Source organism: Anser cygnoides, chromosome 5 (assembly GCF_040182565.1).
Source record: "Anser cygnoides isolate HZ-2024a breed goose chromosome 5, Taihu_goose_T2T_genome, whole genome shotgun sequence".
NCBI classification, from domain to species: Eukaryota; Metazoa; Chordata; class Aves; order Anseriformes; family Anatidae; genus Anser; species Anser cygnoides.
The window spans coordinates 33,430,415-33,452,177 of NC_089877.1; the positions used below are offsets into that span (position 1 = coordinate 33,430,415).

At 40.4% G+C, this 21,763-nt stretch overlaps 1 protein-coding gene across 5 annotated transcripts; it reads left to right on the forward strand.

Moving 5' to 3' along the window:
* The first annotated feature begins 12 nt into the window (after window positions 1-12).
* On the forward strand, window positions 13-21,517 carry EXD1 (exonuclease 3'-5' domain containing 1). Of its 5 annotated transcripts, none has more exons than XM_048065159.2 (11): window positions 13-200; window positions 883-951; window positions 2,001-2,052; window positions 3,570-3,706; window positions 5,018-5,085; window positions 6,258-6,344; window positions 7,433-7,537; window positions 7,656-7,736; window positions 12,228-12,371; window positions 13,984-14,179; window positions 20,194-20,433. In XM_048065159.2, the coding sequence occupies exons 1-11, from the start codon at window positions 74-76 to the stop codon at window positions 20,286-20,288; spliced, it is 1,161 nt and encodes a 386-aa protein (XP_047921116.1). In that variant the 5' UTR covers window positions 13-73; the 3' UTR covers window positions 20,289-20,433. The 5 variants fall into 5 exon arrangements, with proteins under 5 accessions (XP_047921116.1, XP_047921115.1, XP_047921114.1 ...); XM_048065158.2 differs by lacking the exon at window positions 20,194-20,433 and adding an exon at window positions 16,689-16,824 and having other exon boundaries at window positions 13,984-14,175; XM_048065157.2 differs by having other exon boundaries at window positions 15-200; window positions 13,984-14,175; window positions 20,194-21,517.
* Window positions 21,518-21,763: the final 246 nt, after the last annotated feature.

Genomic DNA, 21,763 nt, shown 5'->3' on the forward strand with positions numbered 1-21,763 from the left:
GCACGCGCGCCGCAGCGGGCCGCCATTTTGTGTGGCGCCTCAGGTGCGCGGCAGGCAGCCCCGCGCCGCGCCCATGGCCATCAGCAGCCCGCGGCTCGGCGCCGCCCTGGGCAGGCCCGTCAGGCTCACCGTGCGCAGCGGCGCCTTCGAGGGCGTGCTGCAGCACCTCAGCCCCGACCGGAGCCTGCTCCTGCGGACAGGTCGGGGCCGCCGGTGGTATCCCAGCGCCCCGGCTTGGTGAAGGGAGGCTGGGGCTGGAGGCTGAGGCGCTGTTGTGGTCGTTTGGCGCCTCACGGCCTCGGGGCCGCTTGCTTAGGGGGCTCCTGCACTTCTGTGAGGAAACCAGCTCTGTGTGAGCCTGGCCTCTGGGGGACAGGCACCGGCAACTCGCTCCGTCGTTAAAAGTGGTGTTTGACCCTCCCGTGCCACGCTGGTTGAGCCCTTTGGTCTGAAAATAGCCGTGGATGACTTCTGTAGGGGCTGCTCGGGATCAGCATGTGCGGCCTCCAGCCCAGAGCCTGCCCAGCGCTTGCTGTGCCTGCTGCTGCACGTGTATGCGGTTCCCCAGAGCCTAAACAGTCGTTGGATAAATAAAACACAGTCTTAAAGCTGAGATAAAAGTAGCTGGATCTGTCTGTGCTCTCTGGTTTGAGGTTGTGTGGGTGTAGCAGACCAGAAGTCTGTCCTGTTAAGCACACGGAGTCATTGTATGGAAATGCTGTTCTGTAAACATACTGTCCCTTAAAATACCCATTTTATTCACTTTATTGTAATTAATAGAAGTAGCTGGTCCTCTTGTTTTTGCTTTGTTCAGTAAATGCTAAGTTTTTACCTGTAACAGCATAACTTGACGCATCTATTTTTTCTATTCCCTCATTGCAGTGAAGAACTTGGAAACTGGCAGAAGTACCCCAGGAGTAAAGATGTTCTTTGAACACGAGATAGTCAGTGGTGAGGCCTTAATGTGCGTTAAGACACGGGGATCATGGGCACTCAGTTCAGCATTTGTTTTGGTCACTGCTGAGTTCTTCAGTTGCACAACTTACCTCTACCCAAGTCAGTAGGAATCAGAACGTTGTAGAAATCACACACCTTTTGTTCCCCAGTTATCTGTTAGTGAGATAGTAATTCGATGCTTCATGAAGGTCTTGTGACTGTACTGCATTAAGGCTTATAAATTGATGAGCTAATGAATAAGGTTCAGTAAGACCACTAATGGAAATTACAATCAGGAAGTTGAGTTATGCATGCTCCCTGTTTACTTCCTGAAGGTTGAAGGCATAATTACACATTTATTGTGTGTTCTGTTACAAGTGCAAGATGTTCTGTGCTGGGAAGTTAAATTGCTGAAAGTTCTAGTTAATTTGATTTTGCTTTTACTTGCGCAGGTGAAAGGAATCTCCACTAAGTGGTCTGCTTATGTGAGCCTTTTTCTGTGATTCACTAGTCATAAAATATGGAATTACCCCCCCCCCCCCCCCCCCAAAAAAAAAAAAACAGTTTCTAGTGTGTAAAGGTCCTGTGCATTTATTTCTATGGGTGTCTGCTATCAAGTTTTGCTTTGGGGACAAAGAGCAAAGTGCTGAGGGGGAAGTAGCTAGAAGGCAGCTTATCAAGTACTTAACTGTGTCCATCTGCCTTTTTCCATTGTATTTTGTATATCTGTACTGTTTTATATTTTTAATAGCAAGTAAGGTAATTAGTTGTAGTTCAATATTGACTTCATTTTTGGTGGGATGCTAAGCCCACTGCTTATTGTTTAAATATTAAAGTTTTGATACTTTTTTTGTAAGCATCTTACGTGAGCTATTTTATATGCAGTTGTACATCAGAGCGAATTTAAAAATACATAAGCTGTATTTTGAGTTTGTTTTCTTTTCTAGTATATATGTCTGTCCTATGCTGTTTATTATTCACTATAGTTCTCCTTTTTTAACACTTGTTATTTCCCAAAAGTTGCTTGTCAGCACCAGAATATAAATTGTTTATTTCTATTGTAGTGGAATTGCTGGATGAGCCGGATTCAGGGAACGGAACAGCAATGCTTTCTGAGTATGTTGAAATGCGTGCTTGCTTTTGTGATAGGAGATGGGGATAGGAATGCAATTGGTAGGGGAGACACCACCTGCATTTAATATCTTACAGATGTTCAGACCCAGCTGTGCCAAGTTTGTATTTGCTATAAAGAGATTAATAAGGTGATGAGTAGAAGGCCTCCGCTGTTTAAAAGACTCTTTCAAACTATAACTTACTATTTCTCTGTCCTTTTTTTTTTTTTTAAATTCCCATTAATGTTCCTGGGTGAATGATTTGCTTGGTTTGTTTGCGGGTCAGCTTATGGTTTCAGGGACGGTTTCCCATGAACATTTCTTCTGCCTGAATAGTTCCAGACGAATTGTACATGGGAGTTATGTTTGTATAGGTGCTCTAAAATGTATATAAACATGACTTTAGGAAGGTGGTAAAGCTATATTTCAGACTTCTACAGTCTCCTGCTCTTAGATGACTTTGCTTTGGGTCTTCTCACAAGATCACATTTAAGTTTTTTTTTCTCCTAAGAAAAGTAGGAATGAAGAGATATCTACTGAATAGTCCTTAAAATATAGTTAGCTCATAGAATTGTAATTAGCAGCACTTGTCTTGTTTGCTCCTGCCTTGTCTCCTTCTTCCTAGTTAAATAAGTAATACATACTGTGCTCTCTTGTGTGACAGATTTATTTTTGTACTAATCTTTTAATGTACCATTTTAGATACGAGATTTTTCATCTACATCTAAATGTTGATCACAGAGTTACTTTTTATGTTTTATTATATTGAGATAGGGATATACAGTGTAGGAGCTTTATAATCATAATGAGAGGGCTTTACATCAGTGTACAGAAATTTATACTAATAAGGCATATTTCACAGTAAAGCGCTCTTGATGTTGGAATGTCCTGTTTTAGAAATTAAGCATCTTATACATGACATGTTTCAGTGAGGTGAATGTTTACCAACTCAATTTCTGGCCTCGACTTGCTACTATCTCTTTTAAATATTTAATAACTTCAATTTGATTGTAGTAAAGTTTCAGTGGGTATAACTGTTTTACTGATTAATTAACTTGTAAAATCACCCTCCGATTATAATGATTAAATAATGGATCAAATGTTAAGGTTTCAGTGTAAAAATTTGCAGATATTTCAACTGTGTGGTTCTTGGGCTTAGATCAGGTACTTCATTCATGGTACTTTTAGCTCTTTATTCTCTTGAAACCTTCATTGCTGACCTTTGTGGTGAGTATCTGTTCAGGTTCTGTTTTCACCTTTTAGTTTTAGAAATAAATCTGAAATTTCATATGAAGTAAAGATCCTGTGGGAAAATAAGCGTATAGTGGGATAGCTTCAAAGTCTCCCTTCAGAATCATGCACATGGGATTAGGAAGTTGCTTCAGTGCAGCAGTTCATTGTCTAGATGCAATTAGGTGGCGTTGGATGAAATAATTTTCCTTATGAAAATATCCATGCTGGTGAAATGTTTTAACGTTTTGACTTCTGTGCTATGTATGTATGGTTGTCTTGCTCCTGCAGGTGCACTTCAGCTGTCGAGGGGAATGGGAACAAAGGAGCAGACACAGGACAAGCAGATTGTAGCCCATGGAGTTCTCCAGGCGTCTTCCCTGAGAGCCAGCCCAGAGCCTTGAATAGCTTAAAGTACTCCCTCTCAGGTAACACGAATATTATTCAAGCAATGTAGTTAGTGTGTGTCAGACAGGATCTTCCCCTGAAGCTGTGGGCTCTTGGCTCGCCTGTATCTGGACAGGCTGTATTCTGAAAGAACAGTGGTCATGGACAGATAGGCACAGAGCTCGATATCAGCACACATGCCTTTTGCCTGCAAATATGTACACAAGATCAGAAAAACTTGTTTGCTTTCCAGAATGTTAATTCTGTGGTTCTCATCAGCTGTAAAAGTGGCTGAGCAGCATAACTGGTTTTTGGAGAAGTCAAGCGCTTCAGCCAGTGAGCATTCCTCTCTAGTGGCTGTTTAATCTTATCCTTGTACCTGAAACGTACGTGGCACGACAAATAAGCGAAAGCTCACTAAGACTATTGTACTTCTGTACTGCACTGGCTGTTATGCTTGGAAGGCACTTGCATTGATTCAATTGAGCGGTTCCTGCTGTATGCACACCCGCAGGTGCAGATCTAAAATGCAGTTGGCTCACTCTGTTCATACAGAGCCATGACAGGCATGCAAGGCCTGTACAAGCTAAAGGAGGGTCGGTTGCTTTTGCCTGGGAAGTGGGGAAGAAAATGAGTGAGGCTGACAAAAAATCTGGGATTTTGATCTGGGAAAGCCTTTTAATATGTTGTCATGTGATTTTGCAATAGGAGTTTGGGAGACTGTCCTTTTGTTGTCATGGGTGCATGTTATTAATGTTTGCATCTTACTTAAAGGGAAAGGAAGTCTTTTGAGAGCCCTTTATCTGTTCATTAGACATTGTTAAGCAGGTGTTCTGAAATACTAAAATCTGTCTTAAATTCTGTCAGCCCTCTTTTAACAGATGCAATTTCTTTAATTGAAATCTTTGTTTTCTTTATACATCACAAAGACAAAAAAAATAACACTGCAACTTTTGAATAGTCAGTATTTCTGTGAAAAATTTAGAATTTTGGTTCGTGCTCAAGACTATGAATATCTGAAGCAGACAGTTCAGTAAACTGAACCTGAAGTTTTTGCTGCTCCATCCCTGAAGGTGTTCAAGGCCAGGATGGATGGGGCTTTGAGCAACCTGGTATAGTGAGAGGTGTCCCTGCCTGTGGCAGGGGGGTTGGGACCAGATGATCTTTAAAGTCCTTTCAACCCAAACCATTCTGTGATTCTATGATCTGTTTGGATGTGTTCAGGGAGTAGAGAAGGAAGAGCTAAGTAGATAAACCAGAGAAGTAGAGTGATTATATAACTGAAATACATACTCTGTGCAGAGTTTATTCAATAAGAGGAAGCTTCTAATGTTTTTTAAACTTCATTTTAGAGAAGGAGGAAGAAGAGAAGATAGAGTACACAGTTATTGATTGCTTCCAGCAGAAATTTGGCCCAGCAGTAAGTATTAACTAAAGCTTTTACTTAACATATGACTTTTAAGCCCGTTCTGTTCTTTGTCAGTAGCTCCATTAGGTGCAGGATGGTGAGCACTGCTCCATGAGGTCTTGTATTGGAAATTGTTTCTGCAGACTGTAGTGAAAATTCAGTAGTAAGTAGTTACTGGCTTCTTAAGTCAAGTAGAAATGGTATCCCTGGTGGTATTAAGGTATATTTAAGTTGCACATACATGCAGGGAAAGAGTGCAGTGCACAAGAGTTTGTAGCAGATACGAATTTGTACTATTGTGTGCTGGTTGCTGTTTTCAGAATCTGTTTCACCTGTAAACTGGGATGAGGAGTCAGTATTACTACTTAGTGAGCAATTATTTTCTTTAGAAAGGGAACAACATGAGGAATTGTTGGTGTTTGGAGAGGGAATCGTTGTTTTCATGGGTGTTTGGAACTTCAGAAGTGTCTGGATGTGGTAGGAAGAATTTCAGAACACATGATAGATTTCTTGAACCGAATAGTATTTTTAGGTCTGAATTAGACCAGCAATGCTATGCCTTCTATGCCATTTTCTCTTGCAGTTACATCATCTGGGATTTGGGTTTTTACTATGATAAATCGAGAGCGCACACAAAGGAAAAAGCTCTTTTACCACAGGGCAAGATTTCCCTACTTACAGATGAATTTATTTTTTGCTTGAAAAAGAAGCTGGCTTTTTATTTCTGCCGCTCTTACACCGCATGTGCAGTATGGGTTAATTTATCTTAATTCTCTTGAAACTTCTTGTGTCTGTGAGGGTAACAGGTTTATCTGAATACCTTAGAAGATGTGTTCCTGTTTTTATCTAACAGGAACACCTTCTTTGTGATCTTGAGGAAGTTCCTTAAACCTAGTTAAGAGAATTTCTTCTGAGGAGATATGGGGAGTTTATAATCTTTAGTTAATCCATGATCTCTATTAAATCTGTTGTTGTTTCTAGCTGTGGAATACCCAGCTATCTATCTGTAACTGGACCGATACTGTGTCTGTTTCTCTTGGATCACTATATACGTGGGATTCATTGTGCTCCTGATCTGTATTTACCTTACATATGGATCATGACCAGAAAAATCCAGCTTTACTATTTGTCCCTCTGCTTATCATTCTCTGGCACTGTTTATTTTTACCCCTGTTTTTCATTAGGTGCTGCACCTGAAACAGCAGCGTGTTGTTAGTGTAGTTGGAGAAGGTGTTAATTTATGTCGTCATGGAAAACTCTCATGGCTTCAGGTAAGAAGCAGATGTTTCTCCAGATGTGCCCCTAAATGGACGCAAAACTAAGAGATGTTTGGGGATTAGCCTGTGCTTAAGATGTACTAGTGTGACTGTTTTGGTAAGGGATATGATTTTCTTCAAGACAATTAAGGTCTTCCATACACTACCTGTTACAGGAAGAATTACACTATTGTAAGGCAATATAATAATTACTTGTATATAATATTATATATTTGTATATAATGATATGTATTTGTATATAATGATATAATTTGCTTGTTTTGCCATCCCTATTTACTTGAATAGGGGTAGAGGTATTACAATAGTACAACTGTTGTCTATTGAAAAACTACGAGACCCACGTAATCACAATGCCAATGTAACTGAAGAAGTAAAATCCATCTAAAGATGATAAAATATCTTGATTAGCTATGGTATTATAAATATCTGAAAAGGAAGGGATGGAAAGGAATATAGTTTAATATACTCAAAAGCGTCCTGATTTATTTTTAAAGAGGCTTAAAGTGGGTGTGGTTAATCCAAAGCAAAAACTTGTGCGGGAGTTCAAACTTAACTTGCGGAAGTAAGTATCCACAGAATTTTTGCTTTGGCATGGCTAAATTGTATTCATATATCAGCTTTTGTTAAGCCACTATGAGTTTGAGTATAGACAACATCTAAATGTTACGGCCTATATGGAATGGTGTAGTGGAAAACAATGTCCTTTATTTTTTTTGGTAGCAGTTTTTGATACCTAAAGGAATGTCATGGGAACAAGAATTTTTCTTGATGAGATTCTTTAGAAATGGCATTGAGGTAGACGTAGGAATTTATGCGAAGTGCTTTGGATAGGGTATGCTCTTAATATGCAGCAAAATGCTACCTTTAAATGTGTATAGTAGACTACTGGTTCATTCTTTCTAATTATTGTGAGTTATCTCTGAAAAAAGCAAGACTTTCTCATAGATTAGCATTAAGGAAAGTGTGCTCCTTAACATGAGCTTGTATATGAGGTTGTCTTGTATGTGACAGTGCACTTCCTCCTACCTTCAAATCCATTGTTCTCGTCTCACTCATCTTCTTTCTAACTCAATTTGTTGTAGATAGCAACAAAGAGCCATATTTTTCTGTTTGATATTTTCCTTCTGGGCCCTCAAGCTTTCAAAAACGGATTACAAATGGTGCTGGAAGATAAAAACATCTTGAAGGTAAGGGTTAAGGGTGTGTGAGGACATCTGAGGTAGGAGGGGTTGCACATAGATGTAGTGATTACCAAAAAAGTTGCAGTTGGACACAGGTTTGTCTGACGGCTCTTTCTTGCTCCAGGTCATACATGACTGCCGTTGGATCTCAGACTGCCTTTTTCACCAGTACAGCGTCCTTCTCTGCAATGTCTTTGATACGCAGGTACGCTTCACATATTCTCGTTGGCAACAAAAGTTTCGATGAGAGAAAACTGAGCCTTATTCAGAGCCTTCTTTCAAGGAAGGTTTAATGTCAGTGGAATGTGGTGATAGTTGAGCCTTCTAAATGTATTTTTGTTCTAGGTAAGAATTGCCAGGCAAGGCTGGTATTCAGAGCTTGTCTTGTGTAGACCAGAATAGATTAAAAATACTAGTTTTTCACAGAAGAAGCTTTTATCGTAGTCAAGAGAAGCATCAATCTATGAGAGGTGCTTTGGGTATCTCTAAATCCCCATTTTAAAAGATTGTTAATATCTAATACTAGCAGCAAGTTTAATGTGTTTTTTTTTTTGTTTTTTAATATGTGCTAACGGGTCTTGATAAAACTTGGCAGAACCTGATGCTACTGTGGCTTTAACAGGAGCCAGGTAGACTTGTGTTTTATATTCCTGGTTACCCTTTCTGACCCTTTCACAAGTGCAGGAAACAGTCAGGCTTACAGGTATCCAGGAATTGGAGTGTCTGTTAATAAACACGATTGTGGAAGTGAGAGTACAGGCCAGATAATCACAAAAATCTTTGCTGGTGCTGGCTCTGATAATTGTGGTAGTTAAAATGTTGCAAGACTAAGTGGAAAATTAGAGTCTTTTCAGAGAAGAAAATAACAAAATGGCTATAGTTGTTTGTAATGGGTGTGGGTGTGTTATTCTTGTCCTTACATATGCACTGATTTTTCATGTCATGAACATGACTGTCTATAGTAGCTCTTCAAAGCCTTAGTCTGGGTTATATAGTAAATGTTATACAACAGAAGTTTCTTTCAGTCCCTCTCTGTTGTTAGTTTGGCCTTCTGCCCCTAAATATTTTTAGTATTCTACTACAAATCGAGTATCAATCAATGTCAGTGTTAAGTCTTGACTGCATGAAAAAGGTCAAGGAGAAAATTCCTACCAGTGCTGCTAATTGTATTGACTAGGCAATTGTACTGACTAGAACATGTAACTGGTACAGTGGAAATGACTAACCGGACTGATCCATGCTAGGACCTCCGAGGCCCATAAAATGGCTCTCATAGTTCTGTTGTCTCAGTATAAGCTGATGTGCATGCTTTTCTTGCATAAATAGATCTTTAGGCTTAGATTCAATTACTCTGATCCATTGATCTGAGTCTGAATCATACATCTAATATAAGTAAGCAAGGGGAACAGTTTGGTTTTGACTGCCCTAAAGTGTGCCTGTCATTGCAGTATTAAGCTGTCATCTACTTTTGTCATCAACTGTCTGGAGACAGTAACTGGGAAATTCCTGTGAGCAAACTCCCATAGATGCTCTTTGTGAGGCACTTAACACTGAGAAGCTCTTCTTAAAATTGGAACAGGCTATGTACACAAGTGCATGTGCAAGTGAGACTGTTTAAAAACACAGCAGTGGATTGAAGAATTCTAGTTTAAATGGGATTCTGCCTGCATCATTTGAAAAGTTTTACCCGTGGTTTCGGCCAGTTGCTGCAACTCTTTGCTGCTTGCAATAATATACATGTAGTGCACATCAGTGAAAGGTTTCTAATGTTCATCCATAATACTGCCTTCTCTGACACTTCTGTGCTGCATCGTGAGATAAGAGCATTCTCATGCTCTGAAATCTCTGCCTCTTAAAATGCTGTTGGCTGCCTAGTTGTTTAGTAAGAAATGAAATAATACAATTCTTCTTAGATGTGTGTACTGAAAGAATAAAGTACGACAACTTGAGACTGTCCATAAAACAGAGGTTCATGCTAAGTTTAATCACAAAATGTGAAAGTGAGGTATTTGCTGTCTGGTTCCACAGATCAATGCACGTACACACCTCTTTAGCATGTAGTAGTCAGTTTCTGCCCTTGAATCCAAGCCATTAGCATGCCATGACTAAGATTTTCTGAGAGAGTTCAGTGATAGCTAAAACTGTTTTCATTCTTAAGTTTATTTTATAATCTTGCTCGTTCAGATTAGGCTTTTCATGAATAGACTGCATTTTTGTTTAAATATTTAAGTCTATTATCTTCTTATTTGGAAAGCATTGACTTCTTTTTTTTAAAACTAGAAACTCCCTCTCTAACCTTCTAGAGGAATGGAATATTCATCTCCATAGATTTGAAAGTCTTTATCTTGACTTTGAGTAAAAGTAACTGACTGCTTCAGAAGGTCTTTCCTGAGGTTCCTCTTCATCTGCATTTGGCCACTGAGAGCTAAAAGCCAGATGAGTTTTTAGTGGTCAGAGGTACAGTAAAAAGGTCTGTTCGGTAAGTGTCCTGGTTCCAGTTAGGACAGAGTTAATTTTCCCTCATAGTAGCTGGTAGGGTGCTATGTTTTGGATTAGGATGAGAAGAGCGCTGATAACGTGCTGATGTTTTAATTGTTGCAGAGCAGTGTTTACACCAGGCCAAGGACTTTTCGGCTTCTCGCTCTGTCCTGCCAGCGAGCAGGCTGGGGGTGCAGCAGGAGCTGGGAGGGGACAGACCCAGGACAGCTGACCCAAACTGGCCAAAGGGGTATTCCATACCATCTGACGTCATGCTAAACAATATATAGGGGTGGCTGGCCGGGGTGGGGGGGCCGGCTGCTCGGGAATAGGCTGGGCATCGGTCAGCGGGTGGTGAGCAATTGCATTGTGCATCACTTGTTTTCTTACACATTATTATTGTTAATACTATTATCATTATCACTATTATTATTATTATTGTTATTATTATATTCCTTATATTCCTTATATTATTATATTCCTGTCTTAATAAACTGTCTTTATCTCAACTCACCGGCTTCACTTTCCCGTTTCTCTCCCCCATCCCAGAGAGGGAGGGGGGAGGGTGAGCAAACGGCTGTGTGGTGTTTAGCTGCCAGCCGGGTTAAACCACAACAGTAAGGAATCGTGGAAACTCCCTCTTTACCTGGTTATTTGTGCTTACAAACCAGTGAAAGTCAGCTTTCACTGGGTCTTAATTTTCCTCTCTTCAGTGAATTCATCAGACTGAATTATTGCAGTTCCTTTCTCCATGTGTACTGTTACTTTTCAGCTGATGGTTGTAGACTTCTTTGGACTACAGCAGTGTAGTCAGCGTACCAGAAGTGTAGGCAGACCTAGATTCTTTGTTCTACTACAGAGCATAGGAGGTCTGACATAATTTCCTTCCTTAGTCCAAGATGGCTTGTTCTACTCATGGTGCACTAGCATTTTGTGTCTTCCTCATAATACTTTAGTAAAAGCTTTTATTCCTTGGGAATTCAGTAAACGGATTGGCTTACTGCTTTCTTCTGGTAAGCATAGTAAATACATGGCTTCTCTCCCAGAGAAGGCAGCTGATGCCTTAGAGTCAGTTTTAGTCAGCAGTAAATCATACCAGCTTGTTTGCCTTTGCTATTGGATGGCAAAAGTCAGGAATTGGGGGTCTAGTCCTGGAATTTGCACTCAGTGTAAGTGTCCAGAAGAAGCCAAAGTTAGAAAATCCTGTCGTCACCATTGCAGGGGTTGGGCTGGTGCTGTAAAGCACTGTATGGCCGTCTGGATAGCACATGGACAGTTCCTGGTGGAACAGCTCAAACAGCAGCTTCAGCTGTAACACTTGCAGTAAAACTGGGCTAGCATGTAAACTCCAGGTTTTGTTGGCAGATTTGTAGATACTTGTGTTAAGAGTGTTGGCTCCAGGTTTCTTAATAAAGTTAGAAAGGAGAGAAGGATTATGAGAGGTCAGTGGGGATTCCAGAGGACCAGAGTAGGAGTCTGGGGTTTTGATTAGGAGAGAAAGTCTGAGAACTTAGTTCTAATGACAAATCACTCAAGTATTTTTTGAAGATGGATCTAGGCTTTTCAGTTTCTCTTCTCTGTTTTCCTGGTGGGTAGACTCTCTTCCAGGTTTTTGTTTTCCACTGTCACCTCTCTGCACCTGTTAAAATAGTCCCAATCTTTGTGTTCCCTAATTAGTAGCAAGAATTGGAGCCTGATACTGCAAAGGGTAAAAGGGATAAAGCCAGCATAGGAAACAAGCGAAAAATATGCCATGCAGTTGCTGCTGTAGGCTGTTGTCTGCTTCAGTTTTGGGTCTGTATGCTGTCAAGGATGAGTCTTACTGGCAAAATCAGTTTTTAGTCAAAAGGTTTTAGACCACTTACATATTCTTTCATCATGTTTTCCTTGCATTGCATCACTACTTAGTGTTTAAAAAAAAAAAAGCAACAAGAAGTATCAGGGGAAGTATTGCTGTGTGCTTACTCTCTTCTGATACTGCTCCTAATGTGCTGTCTGGAGAAATCATTCTTATAACCTGATTTACTCTTCATTTAACTTGACAGCTTTAAGGAGTCAGACTACTAGTTCTGCAATTGTATGCAGTCAAAATGAGGATGAATGTGTCTGCAGCATATATATATATATTTTTTTGTATTGTAATATGCTTCCCCACTGTCAAATCTCTGCTTTTGCTCAGCAGACACTGGTGATGACATACTGATCTCTTCCATAACAGGTGGCTGATGTTCTGCAGTTCTCAATGGTGACGGGTGGCTACTTTCCGCACCGCATCTGCACGTTGCAGGAGTGTTTAATGCAGCACTTGAAGATACCTTCCAAATGGGATGCCCTCGTGAAGTGCAGGCAGGAAGTGGCTTCGGTGAGTGATGCAGTGAGGCACCTCTGAAGACTGAATTGTGAGCTGTGCTGTGCCCCTTTTCAGATTCTTTTTTTTTTTTTTTAAGAGCATGTCACACTATTTAGTAGTCAAATTGCTGTAGTTCAGGACATTTCGTAATAGTCATTTGGGAGGCAGATGCAAGCTTCAGCTCCTGTCAGTGCTTATGCTAGTATTTCCTAATAGTACATTTAAAATTGAGGTATTGAAGAAACACACAGCTTATGCAATAGAAGTCTTGTGTAACTGGTAAAAAATGGTCTGGATATCTTAATATGCTTGACTAATTCTGAAACCTAGCTCCAACAGAACAAATTGGGTAAAATGAACCCTGAGTCGTGCAGGGAAAGAGGAAATACTCTAGCCAGCACTGCTAGAATGGAAAAATGAGAGTAGCAGCACAGTTCAGTGGCATTTGCTATATAATTGTTCTCTGTCCTTGTTTTTCTTAATCTTTCAGAGAGGGACAAGCAAGGGAAATCTTAATGGGCAAGAAGTCCCCAAGATTTGGGGAGTGTAAGCTGGATAAATAGCATGTAAATAGTATGGTGCCAGGTGTGGTGTGGTATCTCTTTGTCGAATTTTTAATCACTTGACCTTTCTTTTGATTGAGGGGACTGGCAGGAGGACTTCCAAAAATACTGTTCAATATGGGAGGAGCTAGATACTTAATGAGACCCCACTATACAGACAGGGTTTCTTTTGTGAATGGGAACAAGCTCTGTTCTGTCAGACCATTTTTCTCCCTTTATACTAGTTTTGTAACTTCCTGAGTAAATCTGAGTGGTTTTGCACAATCTACTCATTGATATGAAGTCTTTATCAAAAGCCTCAATTAAATGTCTCTTGATACGGCTATAATTTGTTCAGGCAAATTATTTTTAACCTGATAGCTGCTCAGTGAAATCTCTAATTTGAACACATCTTCATTTTTTATTTCGGTGTCTGAATTCTAATAGTGTCTGTCAGAATTTAATTTTAGAGAATTCTGTATGGCAGATCTAAGCCAAATGACAACAGGTTTGCCTTCCTTATTTAACTTTAACAAATCATCCTATTGGTCTGAAGAGGAAAAGTGAAAAATGACTGTGTAATAAGTATATAGTAAGTATACCAACATAAGGGACTGTAGTGATACTTTTGCTCACAGTATCATGGTCGTGCTGCTTCACTGGGACTTACTCTCATGTTCTGCTAATTTCAGTTGTGCTGACTGAAATTGTTCCTATCCCTGGCTGCTTCCCTGATGGGAGGTTTTTTTCCAACTTGATCTTTCAGCTCCACTCTTAGGAACACACACCTAGTTTCCTACCTAGTTTTAGACAGGTGAGAGAGAACCTAGCATTACACACTCTAGTAGGTGTATGTTGTTTTTTGTTATTTTTTAAGAAGTAATTCCTCCTCCCAGGCTTCCTCTTCTCTGATATCCCCAGGGTTGTACACAGATAGCCTTAGAAACTGCAAGCATTCAGTAGCACTGAAATAGAGATCAGGATCTGGCGATATTGTTTAAACTGCAGAAGAACGTGATGAAAAGTTTTGTTATAATTCTTGCTACTGAAATAACTGTTTTCATTTGTATTGGGATACACAGGAGAATCCTGATATATGGTTCTTGAGACCCTTTCCACCTTCTCTGCTTCAAGCGCTTGCTCTGAAGGCTATGTACCTTCTGCTGGTCCACTCATCTCTAATGGATAATTTGATGTCCGACCTAACAGCTGTGGTGAATGATTACTTAAATGCTTATCGGAATGGATCTGGAGATCACCTTAGGAGCACAAAGGTAGGTATGTCCTAGCTTGTTTCTCAGCCTGGTAATGTGATCTAAGGCTCTGATGGATGAACTCTAGAGGACATAGCTAAATTAGCTTCCTCTTCTGCAGCTGTACACCCTAGTTCATGCCACATCTTGCTTCTGGAGCACAGCAGTAGAAGCGATGGTGTCTGCATCTATCTAGCTGCTTTTGTGTCAGTCTATTCGCACAAATGCTCCTTAAGTTAGTGTTGTGGGTGGTGAGCTGCAACTGTTAAGGAATGGACACGTGCCTTCTGTTCATTCTGATCTGAGATTGAGAATCTCTGGGCTCAGTGGAGGGTATGTGTGTTTGTGGACATGAAGAGTAACAGGCAGTTGTAAAGTGGTGTTATTTGGAACTGCCAGAGTTGCTTTGAGTTGTTACGAGGTTTTACTCCCCAACATTTGTTCTATTTTTTTTTTCACCAGTTGTGTCACCCTTACTGCTGAGTTACTTGAATGTCCTGTCTGTTTCTGGGAAATGTTATGTTTTGTTGCCCCAAGATTTTTATTTCTGTAAAGACATGAATTACTTTTTCTTTCAAATTTATTGTCATCTGAGTTATCTAAAAAAATCTAGTCAAGTAACACTTTTCATCTTTGGTTACATAGACCCAGTAGAATTGTCTCACAAATGCATGTCCAGATACCTTGTAGCGGCTTTTGTGTGGTGGACACTTCAGTAATTCCTTCTTCATTTTTAGAAGGGGAGGGATTTTTGGTTAAGGAACTTGACTTTCTTCACTGGTGGGAAGAAAGTTCCATGCAAACCAAATAGGCAGTGGTATTGGTGTGGTCTTTTTCAGTGTCTTCAGTGAAGAAATCTTAGCAGGGCTTGTAATAACTGTGTAAGACATGTCTGGTGTTAAGATAGAGTAAAAGGTAAGTTGCCAGACATCGTCATTCATCATGAGGAGACTGAACTAACGTGATTAGATCGTGTCACTAACTCATTTTTGTGGTTGTAAATACCTTGAACTATTTGTTTGGAAAAGTGAATACAGGTCTGTCTTAAAGGAGGATTTATCTATTTCTTTGCCCTGGTTTAACAAAGCACTTGAGCACAGACTTGAATCCTTTGAGAACTGTGTAAGGGCTCAGAGCAGTAAATCCCATTAGTAAGGATTTAAGAGGAGATTAATTCAGATAACCACAAGAGGTCACAGTTGCCTCACTGATCATATCTGAAAACTTTTTCTTTTGAAAGAAGAGATTTCAAAAACAGAAGGTTGTGTATACTTACATTTAAAAAAAAATGAGCTTGACATCTGAATTTCCAGTGTAAAAAGCATGCAAAAGTAGGAGAGAGAGAGGGGAGAAGAACACTTTTTAAAAGTAAAAAGATTACAGAAGAATTCTACTTAGCATTGGGCTATTTGTTTATAGAATTTTCTAACAGTAGTCAGGTTAATAATTGCTGAAGCCAATCCTTTTTAAAATCCATTTACTGCATAAGATTAGCCAAGGGATTAATTTGATCATGAGCATTTCAAATGGCATTTTGAAGGCTTATTTAATATCACATCTGATGGTCATACTTGCAGTTGCTTTAGGAATCTTGGAGTGTGGACAGTAAGAGTAGCCATTTTCACCATCATTAAACTGTTAATCATTTTCTCTTTTTATACCTTGGAAGAGGATCACGCAAATGAAAGTCTCTTATACTAGAACAAAAATCTGCTTGATGCATATTTAAAGCCCAAGCAGATCTCCATGGTTTGGTGTATCTTTCTGCTATTTCTTTTGGTTTTGTGTGTTTTTTAATTTTTTTCAACAAGTAAGAAATAAAAGTTAATTTTAAGGGCATCCTTTGTGACAAGTTCAACTAAATCTGTTTAAAAATAATAAATAGTTTTATGCAACTTGTAGTTTCTCTGACTGTTTATTAATTCCCTGAATCAAAGAGCCTTTATTCAGATCTGGTTCTCTTGTGGAGCTACAGTTTAAAGCTGCCTGGAAAATCCTTTCACTGTAAAAGAACTATTTTACTACTTACACCAACTAGTTACAATTTATACTTAAGCTCTCTGGGATTTGTAGTTGGGATACAGTTCTACAAAATTAAGTATCGCTTGAAGAGGTCTCATACCAACTAAAAGAATACGGGGCAGTCTGATAGAAAGCACTGAATGAAAATAGTCAACCTCTTGAAGTTATTTAACTTTTTTTTTAAAGGTGACTTGAATCCAGCAGGATTTATACATGGCTGGACATTGTCCTTCCTTTCTTATTTGACCTTCCATAGCTAGCTTCTAGTCTACCATACTTAATTGGTCAACATCCTAATTCTTCAGTGTAGCTGCCTTTCTTTATTAGTAAAATGGGCCCATTTTTACTTGGAATTTGCTGGATGTAGATCTTCTAACTGTTCAATCACCATTGTAGCAAAAAAGTTGCTGGACTCTTGGTGAACAGCAGTCTGGTACGATAAGCTTGTCTTTACCTTGGAGCCAGCCTCCAGCAGCAGCAGAGTCCCTATGCTTGATGGCTTTGTTCTCCAGGGATCATCTGATGCAGTTCTAATGCTACTTCAGGAAAAGCAGTGGATCTCCTTGGATTCTGAAGTAAATATCTGTGCAGGGGGAAACACTGAGAACCTGAAATAGAAGTCTACTGTGCTCTCTTCATGCATCATGGCAACCTTGGAGAACTAGAAGTGAGTCCTCAGTTGCTGAAGCAGGACTGTGGCAAAGCCAAAGTCAATGAATGCTCCAGGGCCATAAAGTTATCTTGCACAAGGTCAGCTTCCAAATTGGAAGGTGGACATAATTCCTGAGTAGAACAGGAACCATCTGTGGGACATGAAGGCTTTACTTGAAAGTTGTGGGAATGAAAGCCACTAGGCAAAAGTCTCCAAGTCCCCATGGCCTCTTTGAATTACAAGCCCTTGGAGAAGATGGCCAGATCTGGAAACTGACTGACTTCTAGTACTCCAGGTAAGGAAACCTTTTCTGGGCCCTTCTCTCTTCTGAGTTTTTGGATTGTGCTCTCTGAACAGAACAGCAGATGTTCAACCTTTTGACAAAGGGAAAAATAGTTACATAGACTGGGCTACAAAGGTGTCTGAGCATGCTATACCTGACTAAGCAACAAGCAAAGCCGCGCGCTTCCTTGGCCTGCCCTGGTCCTGCTAGTTGTCACCGCTTCTGACCTTGGAGTGACATGCCATGCAAGTGTATGCTCTTTTCCTTCTCCCATTCCTCCAAACTTATGATACTCCCACAGCAACTATGCTTGCAAAACAAGTACTCAGATACAAACAGTTTCGGTCATGAGACTTCATTTTTAATGAAGTACTGAAGCTGGGTGGAATACACATCCATATTGCCTCCCATCTCCAGCTGCCATGTTGAATCTGAGCTTCCAGATCAAAGCTGACACCATTGAACTTCAGTTCGGACTAGTGTTGTAGCATCCTCCTAATCTTTCCTGGGTCACTGCTGCATCCAGAAATTCATCATGCCAACAGCTATTGTGTCTTACAACGGTATCAGGATATATGCGGTGAAAAAAATGTTTTGGCTTTCCAGACCCAGGTTGCCTGTGAATTGAGTAATGCTGAGTAATGAGAAATAATGTTGAATAATGGCTATCAGGGCAACTAGCAACTCCCTCCTTTCTTTGTCTAATCAGGGGATTCTGCCTCTGGGAGCAGATCTGGGTGGGGCCCTCTGTTGTTCCTATTCTCAGGAATAGAAAAGGAAAGGAAAAGTGAACATGCATAATCAAGGAGAAAAAGCCAAGCCTCCTCAGTTGCCCTGCACTGAGGAGGTCACTGCGTTCCCTTAGGGGTTGCTGCATCCAGTACAAGTTGAGGAAAGATAGATGTGAATAAGGCTGATGAATGTAATTGTGCTGTAAATGTATGTGAATGTAAATTGTGCTGTAAAGTCTTTCTCAAGTGGTAATCTTCCCTCACCACTGAGAGCAAGCTCATCCCAGACTTCCCATCCTGAAGGTCTCTGCTATTTCCTGTATTTTCAGCATCACTTTCTGGCAGGAGTAATTACTCTCCTTGTGGATGCAGAAATGAAGTAAAATGGATTTCTGTGCCTCTGCAGCTCTGTCTCTAGAAACGAGCTAGTAACGGAGCTGTGTGTGAAATTTCTAATTCTCCTTGTAGATTTTTATTGTGCGTGGTTAGGTGTTTGTAGGTATCACTGCATTCTGATGTGTAGGACTTAGATTCAGAGAAGCAAATGCTGCCTGGGAGCACACTGGTGTTCAGAAGCAAATGATCTCTTAGAAGTGCAGCACTTTAACTGATGGCTGTTCTTTGGAAAGAGCTTTGGTACTGTAGCGGAGTTGTGTGGCAGTGGGGAAGCTGGATGTAAGTTCTTCCGGTTAAATAGAACTGAAGGTGGGGTGTTTGCAAGTAAACGCTTCATCTGCTTTTTTTCTTAATGCTGTCTGAACTATTTTGCCTTCCTCTGGATCTGTGCAGACTTCTAGACGCAGGTTTTATGAGGCATGGCTTCCCTTTACAAAGGCTATGATAACTCCCCTCGAGTATCCTATCCGTATATTTACTCCTCCTGCTCTTGGTGTTTCTGCCAGTGTGTCCACGCTGACATCAGGCTTAACCAGCATGTAGCTTCCTCTGTCTTCCCCTGGACTGTCTTTAAATGTGCACCATCTTCCAGTCCCTGGATATTAAGGCAAGTTTTAAGCAAGTTACTACAGTTGCTTGTTCAGCTGTTTCATCACCGTTTCAGGAATCTTGGGTGAAATGCACCTTGCTGTTTCTGTTTAAAGTATCAGGACAAATATTTATGCAACAATCTGAAACATTCTGGATATACAACAAGTGTTTTTGGTGTGGGAGCCTCCACATTTTTTCATGTTGAATGCAGAAGTGAAAACATGTTGTGTTTGTTCCTGTGCTGCTTTTGTGTTCTGACCATCACTTGGCCCAGCAGCATGGTTGATGTTTTGTGTGCTTCTTGTGTTTACAGAAAGTTTTGTATTGTTTTGGTTTTGCTAAATAGTAATTAAATTCTTCTGGCCTGCCTTTTGTTTGTTCTGCAACTTCATCCTTCCTGATTTCTTCATTTGGATGGGGCTTTACTGTTCTGAAGGGCAATTATTTAATAGTCTCTGTTCCCCTACTCTGCAGTCCTGCCAGTTTCCTTTCACTTTCTGTGATGTTTTGCCGTTGTCTTGAAGTTGTCCCCATGCAACCTGCTAGAATTGAATTTGCTTGGCTGCTTGTTAGCAAGCTTCCTTTTTGTATGTAATTCTCCTTTCTATAGATGAAAGCAGTTGTGGATATTTTTGTTGTTCCCACAAACACGGTGAGCACTGCAGTCCTTGTTAAAGAGCGGATCCTGAAATGTTTTTGAATGAAAATGTAATGTTTTGTACAGAGTTCCATGCATGCACTGCTCAGAACCGAGTCAAGGAATCATAGAATCATTCAAGTTGGAGAAGACCTTTAAGATTGTCTAGTCCAATCTTTAAGGAGTGCATCTCCTGTCATGTACTTCCTAAGCAGCTGTTCTATTGATTTATAAACTATGTTGGGTTTTTCCACATAAGGATTTTTTTAATACATTTGTTTTAGGATAGAAATACCACGTTTTTAAAGAAAAGCCAGAAAAGTTGCCTTTACAGTGGTTCCTATCAGGAAGCCTGAATGGTCATGCCTCTTTGGGGGCTTTACAACTTGATAGTGCAAAAGATCTCAGGGGAAATCTAAATCCCATATGTGAAATATTACTTAAATCTTGAAGATCTGTATAATAAAGGAGTAAACAATAAAGCAAGTCTAATATTTTTCCCTTTGGGTTGCGTTTAAAAGGGAGAGGAGAGTCTCCCCTCCTTCCCCCCAAGATAGTGTTTGCAGGTAGTTAATGCATTCAGTAGATGCAATGAGAGATGATTACTCTGTTTCATTGGCTAATTACAGAGGGAGCTCTTATCTGATATTAACAAAAGTAGAGCATAAGTGTATGCATATGTATTGTTTTGATTTCTTTTCTCTTTCTTTTCTTTTTCCCTTATCAGCCCACTTGCACGGAGCTGCCAAAGGAGCTGTGTCAGCTGGCAGGTGTCCAGAAGCTGCGAAGGGAGAAAGCAGTGAAAGACTACAGGATGAATGAGGATGGCCTTTTGATCAGGCCAGCCGTGAAAATAAATGAGAGAAGCGATGCACAGAAGGATGCAGCCCATAGAAATGACGGGGACTGTCTTCCCCCAAATGAAGCAGTGTCTCAAACATCCTTCAACAATCAGGATCTACTTTGTCAGGAAAAGAATGAAAATCAAAATCAAGTGGCAAGTCTGTGGGAGAACCTCAAACCAGCCTCAAACTGGCTGTAAAAATCTTTGATACAGGTGACTTGATGAGCTCAAATTGCGGATCTGAGGGCATCCAAATGAACGAAAAGGGGCTGCTCCCCATGTAGAAGAAGTACCAAAGAAAAACTCCTCTCTTTACAAGGACAGGTAAACAGATTGCGGATGGGAAATAATGGTCTCTCTAATGCCAAGGCAATTCCTGCTGTGATTTGTCGAGATCTGTTTTGAGATCTTTTTTTTTTTTTAATGAGCTGGTTTTGCTCTTTACTTTTTTTATTAGACAACTGTCTTAAGTTGTATTGGTTCTTTTGTTGTCAACTGTTGCAGCATATGTAAAACTCCCACACAAACCAAATATCTAAATAGGGGAGCTCCTAAGATGCCTGTTCATTGAGATTAGAAAGGGCTTGCTTGGAAAAAACAAGAGTTCTGGCCAACTAACGTGGGCTTGGTTTATACCCAGATAAGTCTCTTGGCGTATCTAAACAACAGCCACGCATAGGAGAGTGCAAAATATCCCGCCCTAATGAACAGCTCTGCTGGCAAAAACGGCAGAGGTGTACTCCTTAAAAGGACTCTTCTGCCAAGTCAGGGAGATTTTAGGCTAACTGACAAAAGAAGCAGTCTGCTTATTATGTTGCGCTCTGCCATTGTTTGTCAGCCCTACTCTATCGGACTCTTGTAGATAAGGCTGTAACAGTAATGTCTGTATACACACAAGTGTCTGTGGGGGAGCAGTTAAATTACTTTAAAAGGTGTCTAGCATTTTCCCCAAGCAAAGTAAGATATAAAGGCAAAACTAGTTTATTCTCAGTGTGCTTGCTTTGGCTGTTACTCGCTAAAAGTAAAACTTTTCCATCTGGTAGCACTCTGCCACAGTGACAAAGGTAATGCAAGCAGTGCCCGAGTCGTGGACCATTTACTGGCATAACCTTAACAGTATTATGTAACTAAATTGTATAGTTCCTTTGTCTCAGTTTACTGTAGAAAAAATAAAGCAGGTTTGAAACAAGTTTCTTACAGCTTTTTATGTGGAGATCGAGTCTTGTTTCATTTGGTCTGCTAGGAGATGCTGGCAGTGGACTGGGCCCCTTCTCAGCACTGGAGCTCGTGCTGTTCATCTGGAACAAGATTTTCCCAGGCAGCGAGTGATGGTGTGGAACACACAGGCTCCTCAGAGCCAGCTCTGAAGTGCTTGCATTGTATTTTCACAACTGAAATCATCTGGGTCCACCCAGTCCCATTAGTAGAGGAACAGGGAGGATGGCAGAGTGTC